The sequence below is a fragment of the Lactuca serriola genome, chromosome 4 (genome assembly GCF_051521515.1).
Source record: "Lactuca serriola cultivar US96UC23 chromosome 4, Lser_US96UC23_V15, whole genome shotgun sequence".
Taxonomy (NCBI): Eukaryota; Viridiplantae; Streptophyta; class Magnoliopsida; order Asterales; family Asteraceae; genus Lactuca; species Lactuca serriola.
In genome coordinates, this window is record NC_136411.1 from 344420831 (window position 1) to 344437283 (window position 16453).

Below are 16453 nucleotides of genomic sequence, written 5' to 3' on the forward strand. Positions count from 1 at the left end.
AAGTAATTAATGTATTTGGCTAAATTTGTAATTTTCTAAAAAAAATAATGATTAAAAAGTTAGAATTATAAAACTAAGATAGGAATAACAAGACCCTTAATAATTCCGTTAAATCGATTTGGATCTTTTTTCAGTTAATATCCTCGACGCTACCAAAATGTGAAAAACAATAAGTGAGTGTCACTTTGTAAAATAATTTGGTATTTTGATGTTAGCGACAGCAGGACCACAAAACTTTCAAGCTATCCATTACCACCACAAAATTCAACCAAAACCGATCTATCCATTCATCACACACAAATCTCATAACATGCTTCTTCAGGGGAGCTTCTTCTCCCTTCCATTCCGATCACCCCTCCGCCTCCGACCTCCGATCACCCACCACCACCTTCCTCGCAAAGTCTCCTTCGCAGCGGTTTCATTTTCCGCCAGTTATGCCATCTCCGACCAAGAACTGGAATCGCGGGGTTTAATCTTCCGCCGCACAATCGACGATCTGAACCTCGACCATTTAAACTCCGTTTTCGTCGCCGTCGGTTTCCCAAAACGAGACACCGACAAGATAAAAGTGGCGCTGGAGCATACAGATTCGTTGTTGTGGGTGGAGTATGAGAAGACAAAGAGACCGGTGGCGTTTGCTAGAGCCACCGGCGACGGCGTATTCAATGCTATTATTTGGGATGTGGTGGTGGATCCGAATTTTCAGGGGATTGGGTTGGGGAAGGCGGTGATTGAGAGAGTGGTGGAGGAGCTGCTGCAAAAGGGAATCACTAACATTGCTTTGTATTCGGAGCCCCGAGTTTTGGGATTCTATAGACCTCTCGGGTTTATTTCGGATCCAGAGGGGATAAGAGGAATGGTGTATTCAAGAAAGAATAAGAGAAAATAGTTGCGACAATAATTATATTTTTGTTGTTTTTTTTTTTATGATTATTGATTTAACTGTTGAATGTTAATTATAAATAATATAAATCAAGATGAAGACTATCTTCATAATTATTTCCGTTTTCTTAATTGTAATTTATAATACTTAGTTATATTTTTTGGTAATTTAAATAGAAAAGGAGAAATTAAATATCTTTTTACTTTTCTTCCTATTTGTCTATGCAAAATAATCACAAATGTTTTAAAATATTTTTTATTCTATCAAAATATGATATTTCTAACCATTTGACGTGGATAATATGATAAAACAAAAAGAAAATTAGAAAAAAAAAATACTAATCTAAGCCAAATACACCAACTTCTTATTTAAAATTAGCCAAAAAAAAATGCATTAGCCAAAACTAGCGCACGAAATGGTAGATAGGTTATGGTTGACTACGGTTAACCTTCAAAAACTACTTTTTCGTTGCAATGGACTACTCTTTCGTGGCCTGTCTACTGTTTTGTGACTAATTGACTCATAGTATATAATGTCTTATTTTTCAGTTGAAGTTACTTTTTCCTCATTTTTTCTTCTATTGTCTATTATTTTCTCTCAATGGAGCACCCAAAGAACAACGAGATACGTCCATTATTAATCAAAATTTTACCGTATTGTTGATTAGGAGTAGTTTTTGTATATGGGGATAACATTTTTTTTAAAAAAAATGAAAAAAAAAAGTAAGCAAAGTTTTAAAACCCGGGTTTTTAGTTGACCTGGTGTGATGACTGGTTCACGAGTGAACTAGTTCAACCGGTTGAACCGCCGGGTCAACTCGGTTTATGGTCTTTTTCTATTTTCATATATTTTTACTTTCCTATATAATGCATAGACATATAGAACCAATAATTTGATGTCCTCAAAATTTAAACATTGAAAAAATATCAAAACATGTTATAGTTGTGCTTGTAATGGTTCTTCTTCCCTTGATTCCATATTTAACTGCATTGAAAAGCAATGTTATAATCAATAAACATATGTTAATTGGATCCTAATTACATAATCTACATAATCATAAACCTTGAAACAACGATCAATTAACAATAAATAATCAGTAAACTAACCAAAACCGTCACCTTCACAGTCGATAGGAGAAGAAACATCAACTAATCGATCCAAGCCCTATCAAAACGGGTCAATCCGGTTTTAACCGATTCGACATAAACGGTTCGACCGCGGTTTAAGGGAAACCCGGTCGGTCCGTATTTTTACAAAAAACCGTTCTCAATTGACCCGCCTTCTAACCTGGGTCACGGTCCAACCGGTTGAACCGGCCGGGTCGACCCGGGTTTTAAAACATTGTGTACAAGTTCACACTGCACAGATTGTGCAGTGTGAATTTGTACACACTACCTGGGTTTTAAAACATTGTGTACAAGTCCACATTGCACAATCTGTGCAGTGTGAACTTGTACACCGTAGGTTTCGTAAGAAACCAACGGTTTTAATTTTTTTTTTTGGTTTTTTTCAAAAAGTTTTCCTCATATACAAAAACTACTCCTAAGCAACAATATGATATTATTTTGATTAAAAATGGACGTACCTCATGGTTCTTTGGGTGCTTCATTGAGAGAAAATAGTAGATAATGGAAGAAATAATAGTCAACTCTAACAAAAAAGTAGTCAAATTTAACAAAAAAATAGTAAATTTTAACAAAAAAATAGTCAAATTTACCCAAAAAGTAGTCCAATTTACCAAAAAAAAAATAGTCAACAAATTTAAAAAGTAATCTACATTTTAGCAAAAAGTTATTTTAATAAAATAGTTATTAAAAAACTATTTTATATTTTAGAAAAAATATTTTTTAACAAAATAATTGTCAAAAAACTACTTTACATTTTACAAACAATATTTTTAATCAAAAAAAAAATACTCTCTATTAAAAAAAACCATAGCTTTTCAACTTAAAATCGTAGTTTTCGTTTAAAAAAAAACACGTAGATTTAACCCAAAACCGTAGGCTATGGTTTAGGACACCGTATTTTATAGAGAGAAAAACCGTATGTTTTAAAAAAACCTACGGTTTTATATCTTCAAAATGAAAAAAGAAATATACTAAACACGAAACGGTAGACGAAGTAGCGAAACAGTAGACGATTTTAAATATCTACGGTTTCGTGGGCTATTTTGGGACTATTCATAATTTTTGGCTAAAAATAGTTAATTACTTCCTTAATTTAGCTAGATTAGTAATTAACCCAAAGAAAATATGTGCAATGTGTGTTTGGTTGTAAAAAAATATTTTTATTTTCTAAAAAAATGATTTTTGAAAATAAAGTTGATTTTTATTTTTATTTTTCAATGAAAATTTTAGAAAATGTGTTTGGTCGGAACTAATGGAGTTTTGATTTTCCATCTTAGAAAATTAAAAACACTTTGGAAAACTGTAAAAATTACTTTTCTAATTTACATAAAATTTGAAAAAATATATATATTTTTTTATTTTATTAGAAAACCTTGGAAAAATAAACGAACAAAACGCGTTCCCAAAATTTTTATTTTTCTTGAAATAATTTCTTAAAAAACTGGAAAAAAATTTATAACCAAACGCACCGTAATTTCTAATAAAATAAATATAAAAAAGCTTAAAGTTATTTGAAGGCAATGAACCACTATATTGTCTTGGAATAAATTACACAAATTGTCCAGCGGTTAGGTAACAAAAAAAATGTTTAGTCTTTATTTTCAAAAGTTAACTCGGACCGTCCTTAGGTTTCCATTTCCTTGCACGGTTAGTCCCTATCACCATTATTCGTTAATCTTTTTCGTTTAAATACCTAAATGCACGTTTTGCCCCTTGTTTCTTTTAAATTTATCATTTCAGTCCCTCATTTCTTTTTAAAATACTATATTGTCATTTTTCTTCGGTTAATCATAATTTATCAATTAAATTAGATTAATTATAAATTTTAAAAACTTCAAATCATTTTCTTCTCTCTCTCTCTCTCTCTCTCTCTCTATATATATATATATATATATATATATATATATATATATATATATATATATATATATATATATATATATGTATGTATGTATTCTCTGTCTTTTTTCTCAATTCGAGTAACCAACTCATATCATTATCGGCAACCATGACCATCACCGACAGACCACTAATCGCCACCGATGTTAATTTCACCATAGAAAAGAAACACAAATGTAACATCCCAAAATTCAAGCCCGAAAATTTCATTTTTGAATTAACAATTCCATAAACATTTTTACCAAAATAATGTCAAATAAACAACACATCACAAAATCATATTGTTGTGTCCCAAACCATAACGTCAAAAGTAATGAAAATCATAGTACAGTCCCAAAAACACCTTGCGGAAACCATGAGTGTGTGTGTGATGCTCTGCTACACCGCCGGCTCCTTCCCCTTCGACGAAGAGGTATCTGAAACAAAAACCAAAACTGTAAGCACAAAGCTTAGTGAGTTCCCCCATCATACCACATACCATACAATATCGTCGGTATCTTTCAACCGGTAACCTTCATCGGTATCTTTCAACCGGTAACCATCATCGGTATCTTTCAACTGGTAATCAACATTGGTATCTTTCAACCGGTATCCGTCATTGGTATCTTTCAACCGGTAACTGGGGACTATTTAACCCTTACCACTAGCATACAATCAACAAATATAAACATACAGTCAGGCATATCCGGGTACTGACCTACCCTTGGGTCCTAAGGACCACTGTTAGGGAAACTAATCCCTACTATACACATAACATATCATCCAGATAAATCTCATAACCAATACATAACCAGACAAATATAATTATCACAAAGACCATTATCTTCTAAATACCCCTTTTTGGTGGGTCGGCATTGTGGCCTTAGACCCACCCTTACTGGAAGGTAACTCACCTCAATGTCGTGCAGTATCTGAATTATCCTCGGCGTACAAGTCGACTCCCTTCGACTCCTCGATCCCTACACGACAACCTTCAAGTCAACACACAGCACGTGCAATCCTAAACAGGGTCAGTTAAAGTCAACTTCAAGTTGACCCGACTCGCCGAGTTGGGCCATCAACTCGCCGAGTCCCTCACCCTTTACTCGTCCTCATCCATGACCCGACTCGTCGAGTTGGGTCGTCAACTCGATGAGTTCCTCTCTCATATGAACATCGGATGAACCTCATCCGACTCACCGAGTTGTATGAACACTCGTCGAGTCCACCTTCATCTGATGAACAAGTCCTGTCCTCGACTCGCCGAGTTGATGAACAACTTGTCGAGTTCATCTCCAATCTTAAGGAGATTGCCTTGGACTCGCCGAGTCTGTTCTAGCACTCGTCGAGTCCCATGAAATCCAGGTCTAAAATCACGTCCAGTGCATTAGGTAACTCTTCCTATCCGGTTACAACCCTTCTAACACTCAACTGGGTTCCTTTGACCCTCAACAGATATGGGGCTCAAAGCCTCAGACTCGTCGAGTCCAAGAACGGACTCGCCGAGTCGGTCACGTCCACACTCTAAATGCTCGATTTCTGATGTACAACCTTTGATCAAAAGATAGATCCAAGCTTCTATAATCGATCTAGCATGTAAAGTTACAAACTTTACGTGCTTGCATGGGACTTTGAGCTCAAAGAGACATAAAACAAGCTCCTAAGATGCATGGGGCCTTTTATAGGTGCAAAAGCAACTCAAATCTGCCTAGTGACCCCTTTAATGATGTGATTCAGAAGCTTTAACCCCCAACCATGTTTTCAAACATGGTTGGCCACCAAAAATGGCTTATAAAAGCCCTAAATCTCCCCAAGAGGGATCTAACAAATGAGTGAGCAAGTTTACAACTTTTTACCTTCAATGAACTATAGAAAGTGCACAAACTCAGGTTCCCTTGGTCTCTACTTGCTTCCTCAAGCTTTTCTCCCTCCTTCTTAAGACCACAAGCACCAAAATCCACCAACAAGGCTTAGATTGATTCAATAAAGGCTAGGGTTTCAATGAGAGGTGTTTTGGGAGCATGAGGGACGTTGTGGTCGACATAACATTGCTTAAATAGGGTGCAAACCTTCGGATTAGGGTTTTTGTCCAGACAGCGTCTACTCGTTGAGTCCGGGACCCGACTCGTTGAGTCCATCGCTTAAATCCCGCGTCCCATCCCACTTCTACTCTGCAAGTTGGTCCTTCAACTCGCCGAGTCCAAGGCCAAAAATGCAAAATACTTAGATAAAAATAAAAAGAAATATGTACCAAGAACCAGGTGCTACAAATCTCCCCCACTTATTTTAGACTTCGTCCTCGAAGTCTGCTGCTCGTTCCTGAAATAGCTCTGGGTAGTGCTCCATCATCTCGTCCACCGGCTCCCAAGTCCATTCTGAGCCCTTTCGGTGCTGCCATTGCACCTTCACGAGTTCCACTCTCTTGTTCCTCAGATCCTTCGACTTCCGGTCGAGGATCACCACAGGTCGCTCAATGTAGTTCAAGCTGCCATCAACCTGAAAGTCCTCCAAGGGCACCACTACTGAGTCGTCAACCAGGCACTTTCCCAATTAGGAAACGTGGAAAGTGTTGTGGATCTTACTGAGTTCGGCTGGCAGATCCAACCTATACGCCACCTTGTCCACCCGGGCTATAACCCTAAACGGTCCAATGTACCTGGGTCCCAACTTGCCCCGTTTCCTGAATCAGATAACGCCCTTCCATGGCGACACCTTCAGGAGAACCATATCCCCGACCTGGAATTCCAGGTCTGATCGGCGCTTATCGGCATAACTTTTCTACCGACTCTGAGCAGTCTGAAGCCTGCTCCGGACCTGCTGAATCCTCTCTGTCGTCTTGAGCACTACTTCGGTGCTCCCCATTACCCTCTGGACAACCTCACCCCAACATATCGGGGTCCTTCACTTCCTCCTGTACAACATCTCGAAGGGAGGATGATCGATACTCGCGTGACAACTATTGTTATAGGAGAACTCCGCCAAATGGAGGTAGGTATCCCAACTACCTCCGAAGTCTAACACGCATGCTCGCAGCATATCCTCCAGAGTCTGGATGGTCCGCTCGCTCTGACCATCCGTCTGAGGGTGAAAGGTGGTGCTAAAATGTAGACGAGTACCCAGCTCATTGTGAAACTTCTTCCAAAACCTGGAAGTGAACTACACATCTCTGTCTGAAATCACTGACACTGGAACCCCGTGTCGTGCCACCACCTCCTTGATATAGATGTCGGCCAGCTTCTCGGCCGAGATGCTCTCCTGAATCGGAATAAAATGAGCGCTCTTGGTCAATCGATCGACGATGAACCAAATCGAATCCACCCCTCGCGCGGTCCTGGGAATCTTTGTGATAAAATCCATCGTAATGTCCTCCCATTTCCACAGCAGAATGTCCAACGGCTGCATCTTGCCGTGTGGCCTCTGGTGCTCGGCCTTGACCTTCCTGTAGGTCAAGCACCGCTCCACATATCATGCTACATCCCATTTCATGCAGGGACACCAATAGTCCAAGCGAAGATCCCTATATATCTTCGTCGCCCCGGGATGAATGGAGAATCGAGATTTGTGCGCCTCCCCCATCAGAACCTGGCGCACACCCCCGTGGTACGGCACCCACACCCTACGGTGTAATGTCAATAAACCTCGGCTGTCATAGTCGAAGGAGGAAACCTGCCCCACAATCCGCTCGCTCTTCCGATGTTCCTCCTTCATGGCCTCCTGTTGGGCCTCCCGAATCCGCTCCAAAAGCGGAGTCCCCACTGTCATCCTCAGACAGATATCCCTGATCGGCGCTGCCTTGCGGCTAAGCGCGTCGGCCACCACATTGGCCTTTCGCAGGTGGTAGAGGATCTCACAGTCATAATCGTTTACCACATCAAGCCTCCGACGCTGCCTGATATTCAGATTTGGCTGGTCGATGAGATATCTCAGGATTTTGTGGTCCGTGTATATCATACAACGAACCCTATAGAGGTAACGACGTCAAATCTTGAGGGAAAGCACAACGAACCCCAGCTCCAAATCATGCGTCGGGTAATTCGCCTCATGAGGCTTCAGCTGCCTCGAAGCGTAAGCAATGAAATGCCCTCTTTGTATCAATATTGCGCCCAAACCTGAGATGGACGCATCACAGTACACGACGAAATCCTCCATGCCCTCTAGAGCTAAGATTGGCGCCTCGCACAATCTCTGCCTCAATGTCTCGAATGCAGCCTGCTGCTCAGGCCCCCAACGAAAGACCACGGCCTTCCTCGTTAGCCTGGTCAGGGGCACGACTATCTTGGAGAAATCCTGGATGAATCTCCGATAGTATCCGGCTAATCCTAGGAAACTCCGAATCTCAGATGGAGACCTTACAACCTCCCATCTCATCATGGCCTCCACTTTGGCCGGATCTACCGAAATCCCGTTTTGGTTGACAAGGTGCCCAAGAAACTGCACCTCGCGCAACTAGAACTCACACTTGGAGAACTTAGCGTACAAGTTCTCCCTCCTCAAAGTCTCCAGAACCTCTCGCAGATGGCCCTCATGCTCCTCCTGCGTCTTGGAATAGACCAAGATGTCATCGATGAAAACTATCACGGACCGATCCAACATCAGTCTGCACACGCGGTGCATGAGATCCATGAACGCGGCGGGAGCATTGGTGAGCCCGAAAGGCATCACCACGAACTCATAGTGGCCATAGCGTGTCTGGAACGTCGTCTTCTGTATATCCTCCTCTCTGACCCTCATCTGATGATATCCTGAGTGCAGATCAATCTTGGAGAACCAAGATGCTCCCTGTAACTGGTCAAAGAGGTCATAAATCCTTGGGAGTTGGTAACGGTTCTTCACTGTTACCTTCTTCAGCTCCCGATAATCTATACACATCCGATGCGACCCGTCCTTCTTCTTCACAAACAAAATCGGGGCTCCCCATGGTGAACTGCTCGGTCTAATGAATCCCTAGTCTAACAGGTCCTGCAGCTGTGTAGACAACTCCTGCATCTCAGGAGGAGCCAACCGATACGGTGCCTTGGCTATCGGAGCCGCACCAGGGACCAGGTCGATTCTGAATTCCACCTACCTCTCTGGAAGTACCCCGGGCAACTCCTCGGGGAATACGTCCTCAAACTCCCGTACTACGGGAACATTGCCCACTATTGCCTTACCCGCCTCCCGGGTTTCCATAACATAGGCGACATAACCTATGCAACCCTGCTAAAGGTAGCGCCTAGCCCTCGCTGCAAAATATAAAGTTGGTCCTCGTTGTAGCCTTTCGCCCTGAACCACCAGCTCTCCCCCACTAGGGGTCCTAATCCGCACTGACTGCTACGCATAGTCGATCACTGCCCCATTGGGGCTCAGCCAGTCCATACCAATAATGACCTTGTTCCCCCGCAAACGTATGGGAACCAAGTCCACCAGGTAACGTTCCTTGAATAGCCTCAAAACACAATCCTGGTAAACCTTTGACGCTCGTACCGACCGGTCGTCCGCAATCTCGACCTCTAGGGGGCAACCAGCATGCCTGAAGACTCCGGAAACTTCTTGCTAAGCGCAAGAGAGACAAATGATCGAGTGACACCCGAATCAAACAATACCTGAATTGGGATACCGTTCAGATGGAACGATCCTAAGCAAGGCACATAATATATCAAAATCACAACGACATAACATAAAAGCATAAAATAAGAAATCATACCCGTCACCACATCGGATGCAGCGCGTGCCTCCTCGGCTGTCAGCTGAAATGCTCGGCTCCGAACCACTGGAGCCTCCAACTTGGCCTTCCGGCCATCCACAACCCGTGCTGTCGCTGGAGTCAGCGCCACTACCGGCGCCACTGTTACTGCTGCTGTCAATCTAGGGCAATTGACCTTTTTATGGCCCTTCTGATTGCAATGAAAGAAAATCAGGTCAGATATCTGAATGGCAGGAGTAGGGGCAGTACAATCTCTACCAAAATGTATAACCTTGTTGCACTTATAGCAGCCTGAACCCGGCCCAGTGCGACAATCACCCTCGTGTGACCGACCACATTTCCCACAACGGTCCCGCCCTGACTTGCCTTTCGGCCTACCATCGGATCCCTTGGGCTTCTTCCCCGAAGCCCCCATCATCAGCCCCTCTGCTGCCTTCCTCTTCCGGATGTGCTCTAGATCAATCCCCCTTTCCCTATCCCTGACAATCATGGAATCCAGGGTAGGGCAAGCTGAGAAACTGATATGATCTCGGATGTCAGCTCGTAACATGTCATGGTAGCGGGTCCTCTTCTTGTCCTCATCACCCGTATACTGGGGCACCAGCAATGCCCTTTCCCGGAACTTGGCAGTGATCTCTACCACAGTCTCCGTAGTCTGTCTCATATCCAAGAACTCCCTGGCCAGCTGCTGAATCTCCACAGCTTGCGTAAACTCCGCCCTGAATCTGGTCACAAAGTCTGACCAGGTCATAGCCTCAACAGCCAAGGCTCCCAGAGAGTCACCAACCGACTCCCACCAATCTTTGGCCTTGTCTCTCAAACACCCTGCAGCGAAACGGACCTTCGACCCTTCTGGGCAGAAGCTCGTCAGCTGCGCGGACTCGATGTCTATGATCCATCTCCTAAAAGCAATGGGGTCCTTCAATCACCCATGGAAATTTGGTGCACCACTCCCTATGAAGTCCGTAAAGGACAGTGTGTGTGGCCATGACTGGCTGGTCGCCATATCACTCCTGAACGCCCTGAGGCAATCCTCCATCAGCTCAATGATCCCTTCCTTGATCGACCCGAAGATAACCGGCGTCGCATCAAGGATACCCCTCGTGATCTCGGACGCGATGAACTCGCATAACCCATCATCCACATGCTCGGGTCCTGCGCCCGAGCCTGATCCTGACCCAGATCTTGAACCTCCTGCTCCATGTCGCATGACCACCATTCTGAAAATAAACATACGATTGTCAGGGTCACATATACATTTTAGAGGTCTCACACACTTTCCAAGTTTCCAGGTTCCATCTAGTCCCTCCTTGATTCGAGTATAGGTCCTCTGCTTTCAGTAGTACGGGCCCATACTACCTTCCACATCTACCCGTAATTTCCTCAAGGATTGCTTCGACTTCGCCAAGTCCCTTTTACCGATACCCTTTCCACTGACCTCATCCTAGGCTTCCCTAGGGCACTCTTCGACCTACCCTCCAACATCAGTTGCACTAGGAGTCCCCACCACCTCCCCCTAGCTAGCTTGCGGATTGATATGTGTATTTTTATATATATATTTTTATGCACTTTATCTTAATATTTTGGCCTTATTTATTCTATTTTAGAACTAAAAAGTACTCATAATGCTTTGAATTATGTTTTGCAGCTATTCAGTTTCAATAAAGCACAAAAGAAAAGACTGAAGCGGAAACTGGACTTAGGAGCTAAAAGAAATTAAATATGCTGAAGAAGTGGATTACGCCCCGCGTAAAGTCGCAGTACGCCCAGCGTAAAGCCCAAAAATGATGTACGCCCCGCGTAATTAAAGGGTACGCGCCGCGTACCGGTTGGTTTCAGATAACTTCAAATCGGGTAGTAATCCTAAGTACGCCCCGCGTAATCCTATGTACGCCCAGCGTACTTAGGTCGGCTACAAAGATTATAAAAGTCGATTTTCAGCTAACCAGGAGGGGGGATTCGACTTCTAACCTAATTTAGTCGACAATTAACTTCTGTTAAGCCGTTTTGAGGGTCTAGAAGGCGGCCGGAAGGCCGTTAAGCTAACGGGAGCGGAGATCGGAAGGATTGGAGAGCGGATACATGTCGGTAATCATATGGATTGCTAACGTGACCATGTTTAGCATTCCATTGTGGTACTTTTCTGTATTTAGTTTCTGATTTGGGTGTAAAAACCTTTTACTTTGTGTTTATGATTGAATGAAGCTTTGATTATTAGACTAATTGCTATATTAAATAGTTTATTTGTGTTTAATTTATCTTGCCAAGCTTGTTAAAAGATCCTCATGTGTTAATGATGATTATTTTCTGTTAATTGTTAAGTGAATTAAATTGTATGAACATCTGCTTGATTTGCTTGTCTCTTATGATTTTTGATGACCATCGAGATTTTAAGACTAGAAATAACGAATGTGAAACTAGGATTAATTTGAGAATAAGTAAGTTAATGTGTGAGCCTTGTTTGATGACCATCAACAAGAGGTTAATTAAATGTCTAAATTGATTAACTATATTTACAAGTCTTGCTCGATACGAACTGAACACTAGGAAGCATGTTAGTTTAATCAATTGATCACTGTTTAAATTGACTTGTTTGCTAAAGGATTAGTTATAGTGAACACAAATCTAATCATTTTAGGAATCGGTGAACATGAATAAATGAATTTGTGTATGCAATTATCTATGTTTTTAAGGTGTAATTTATCTAAACCAAAGTACCTGAAGAGATTTGCTTTCCTGTTAGTTTATCGAGAGTAGTTAATTGTTAGTTTGATATTTATTTCTTTATTCTCTTCGTGTAACCTGTAACCTATAATCAAATATATTAAATTAATCCACCGTTCCCTGTGATCGACACCCGACTTACCTAAGCTATATTGTAATCTGACTAGGTACACTGCCTATAAGTGCATAGTTAGTCTAAGTTTGTTAGGTTATAAATATTAAAATTAGTGGGTACTTTTGTGCACATCAAGTTTTTGGCGCCGTTGCCGGGGAACGGCTTGTCATTCATTTAGTTTATTTGATTATTCGTTATTTGTTTTTAGTTAGTTTTTATTTTTAGTTTGATTTTCGATGATATCATTTCACTTGTCGGGAAGGTTCTTGTTTTTATTTGCAGGAATTTGGGATTGTACAGATTGCTTGACTTTACTTTTTGTATGGGTTTCAAGAATGAAAGCGATTAGGGAATTCTTGACCTGCTTAGCCTATTACTTTGTTGATTTGTCCAACTCAATCCATAAGGCGTAGTATAGAAAGGCGTATTGTGGTGGTTAAGTGGAAGACCGAGCTCTTGCTGTTCTTGACTAGTTAGGTCACTTCTTTTTCCGCTTCTAGTTAAAGGTGCAAGGAAAACAAAGGAAATATTCTAACGGGTCCCGAAAGTGGGTGTTTTCGCAAACCAATTCTTGCATGCAAAGGTTTTTGATCAACCATTATTGTTTGATTGACAAAGATACGTGATTATGACATCTCAGTTTTTTTATCACTCATCGTGAAGTCATTATTAGCTTAAGAAATTAAAAAAGAAAAAAATAATAAAGTTTTAAGTCCCTAGATTAAATAATTAAAAAGAAAAGGAAATTAAATTAAAGGAAATTTGAAAATTTTCAAATACAATTACGCTCCGTGTAAGTTTACTTACGCCATGCGTCATGTGCCCCGGATCGCGGATGAACATTTCAGGGGGTTGAGGTTACGCCCCGCGTAAGACGACGACCAGGTATATCTCTTGACCCTTTGACTTTTGTGTTATTCATTCAAACACTTCCTTTATTCACATAAGCTGTGCCGACAACTCTCTCCAAGATTTTCGATTCTTTTTCGTTTCTTGTTAAATCCACCACACAAGTAAGTATTTCGGTTACTCAATGGCTTGGATTTATGTTTTAATTGATAAAATCGGCTGCATTGCTCGAAAGCTAGGGTTTATATGTTTCTCGAATTAGGGGCCGATTTCGCAAATTTGTGGTTGTTTATGGCTTTAATAGACCGATTTCTACCAATGAACTGAACCCTAGGACCTAATTTGGTCTCAATCCCGTCCCACACCCATCGATTTGACCTCAGGGACGAACGCCAAGCGTAACCTGTTGACTTCGAGTTCTTGACTGCTACACATGATTCCCTGTTGAGTATTGTCACTAGACACGAGATTATGGGGATTCATTTTTAAGGGTGGTCCCGATTTTTTTTTCCTACTGCCTTTGGACCACGCAATGTTTAAAAATTAATCGTGTTGTTGCCCCTGCTGTGTTTATTTGGATATGGATTATGACCTTAGCACAAGAAAAGGGACTGGAACACAGATTCATGCACTTGGACGTACACCCAGCGTACGCTGGATGTACGCCCAGCGTACAGACCCTACCCAACTCCAATTTTTTTGGTTTAAAAGTTGTTAATTCTGTGAAATGGTGTTTGGTTTTGTGTTTGTGTTTGTTTGTGCAGATTATGGCTCGAAGGACGCAAAGGACCAACCCACCCGAAGATGTGATCGATCATCGTTTTTTACAATTTCCGCAAACGCAGAACGATGCTACCCGGGTGTGTTATATCACCAATTTGAGCTTGCTTCTTACAAAGGAGATTGATATTGCACCCTCATTCGACTGGGAATTGGCTACCAGGATTGGACTTGCTGCATTGATCCAGAAATTTTTGCAATACACACACTCGGATGCGAGTGGTGTGGACTTGTTTGTGTGCCAGGGATGGGCACGTTTGTTCAGGATCCAGGAGCCTATTTATCGGGAGTTTTTGCTGGAGTTCTATGCTACAGTTTCCTATGATCCTAGGAAGGCACTCGATGACAGGACAGCCTTTGCCTTCAGACTGGGGGGAGTGAGCCGGGAATGCAGCGTGATAGAGCTTGCGACTCGGGTGGGTATTTACACAGCCGATGAGACGAGGAGTGTCCACTTCCCAACATTCCTTGCTGACTGTCTCACGGACCGGCCAGAAGACTATAACGAGAACACTTTTTGGGTCGAGATTACGGGAGGAGTTTATACACCATCTACCGCTCGAGGGGGGATGATTCGGTCTACTACATACCGAATGTTGCACCGGTTGATTTCTATGTCTCTCACGCATCACAAGAATAGTGAGAGAGTGCCTTCGACGGACCTGTATTTCCTATGGGCACTAGTTACTCCAGGGAGGCACCTGAACCTTCCAGTTGCTTTAGCTGCATATTTGGGACGGAGGGCCAGGGGACTTCGGGGGGACAGCCCGATTTGTGGAGGGCATTTTATCACACGGTTAGCTCGATCATATCAGTTGCTGACGCGTGAGATCACGAGATCGATGGTGTTTCACGACATGAGTCCAATGAGTCTTCAGTTGTTGGAGTCGATGCGCGTATTAGAGCGGGGTGGTGATGGTGTTTTGAGGGTTCGAGTAGATGATGTGACAGATGAGGAGGGTGCCGCCGAGCCACAGCCGAGACGGGTCCAGCGGCGTAGACCTGATCCTCGGGGAGCGCAGCAGGGACCTGAGCGGGAGATTGATATGCGCTACCTGGCTCAGGGTATTGACCGTCTTGACATGAGGGTCCAGAACCTTAGCGAGTATGTTGCACATGTGGACAGGCAACAGCAGTGGTATGGGGATGCATTGAACGCATTCTTTGCCCACCAGGGGTTTCAGTATTCGGTTCCCTTTCCACCACCATTCCAGTCACGATTTGATGGGGCCGGTACTTCTGGGACACAGCCACATGATGATGGAGATGACGAGTGATCCTTTTTATTTTGTTTATTTTTTTTTTTATGTTATTTTTAGTTTAGTTTAGTTTTTTTTTTTTAGTATTTGGTCTGTAATTAAACTTTGATTTAGTTTGTTTTACTTTTGTTTTCCATGTTGATGCTCTTTGGTTGTTTAGATTTCTGCAGAATTTTCGCCCTTAGGAAGCTGGCAGTAAGTTCAGCAGCTAGGTCCGACTGTTGCTAGAGAAAGCAGTATGAGAGTTGAAGATTATAGTCGAGACCCACAATTTGTCATTAGTGTGGGGTGCATATTTATTTCGTGAGCGATCGTTTGAAAGATTGGCATTTTTACGATGTTTTAACTCTTATGATATGGATGAGCAGTTCCCACACCATAGAGTTTTATTTCGACGCGAGGAAGAAGTATCATCCCGGCTGCCATGACATGGTTGACACTTTCCTATGTTGTGGGGGATTTTTCATCGCGAGAAGAGGATGTCATTCTTGACGAGACGACGTGGTCGACACTTTCCCACGTCATGGTTATTATACATTGCATTTGTTTGCAATCTTTTGCACCACATTTTTTAAGATGGCGGTCTTGATTTTATTTTTCGGCAAATTCATACGCAGCAGTTCCAGTTTTCAGTCTTTCGGCGATATTTGAAGCAACTTGTAGCAGCCCCATTTGATCTCGCCACAACTACCCAGGGGAGTCTGTTCCTTTTTCTCCTTTTTATGTTCTTAATTTGTTTTAGCATACAATGAGGGCATTGTATGAAATAAGTGTGGGGTAGGGGGTCGGTAAAAGTAAATTAAAATTATAAGAAAAATAAAATAATAGTTAGGAAATTGCTAGAATTTGGAAAATTTAAAAATTAAAAAAAACTTGAAATAATAGTTTAATTTAGAAAAATCTAGTGATAATTTAAAATTTTGCTAATATTGTATGAGATAATCCAATGAGAACTCAAATGTTTAGTTGAGCCAATATACGTTATAGTGCATTTGTGGCCTCCCTTATTTTAGTGAAATCATGGAACAAAAACACAACCCCGCTTGGTTTGAGGGATGCAATATGTTTAGCAGCCTAAACCTGAAATGTATCCAGGAAAATTATTATCATTAACCAATAAAGGTTGAGGTTGAGCGCATCTGCTTAAGCATGTAG

The 16453-nt window shown here is 42.0% G+C and overlaps 1 protein-coding gene across 1 annotated transcript; it reads left to right on the forward strand.

Annotated features, from left to right (window-relative positions):
- The first annotated feature begins 201 nt into the window (after positions 1-201).
- LOC145097527 (Acyl-CoA N-acyltransferases (NAT) superfamily protein) lies at positions 202-999 on the forward strand. Its single transcript, XM_079035103.1, has one exon. It carries the CDS (start codon positions 209-211, stop codon positions 887-889), a length of 681 nt encoding a protein of 226 aa, XP_078891229.1. The 5' UTR covers positions 202-208; the 3' UTR covers positions 890-999.
- Positions 1000-16453: the final 15454 nt, after the last annotated feature.

What these genes read in the sequence shown, in the direction of transcription:
- LOC145097527 (XM_079035103.1), top strand. Translation starts at nt 209, where the DNA reads ATGTTAGCGACAGCAGGACCACAAAACTTTCAAGCTATCCATTACCAC.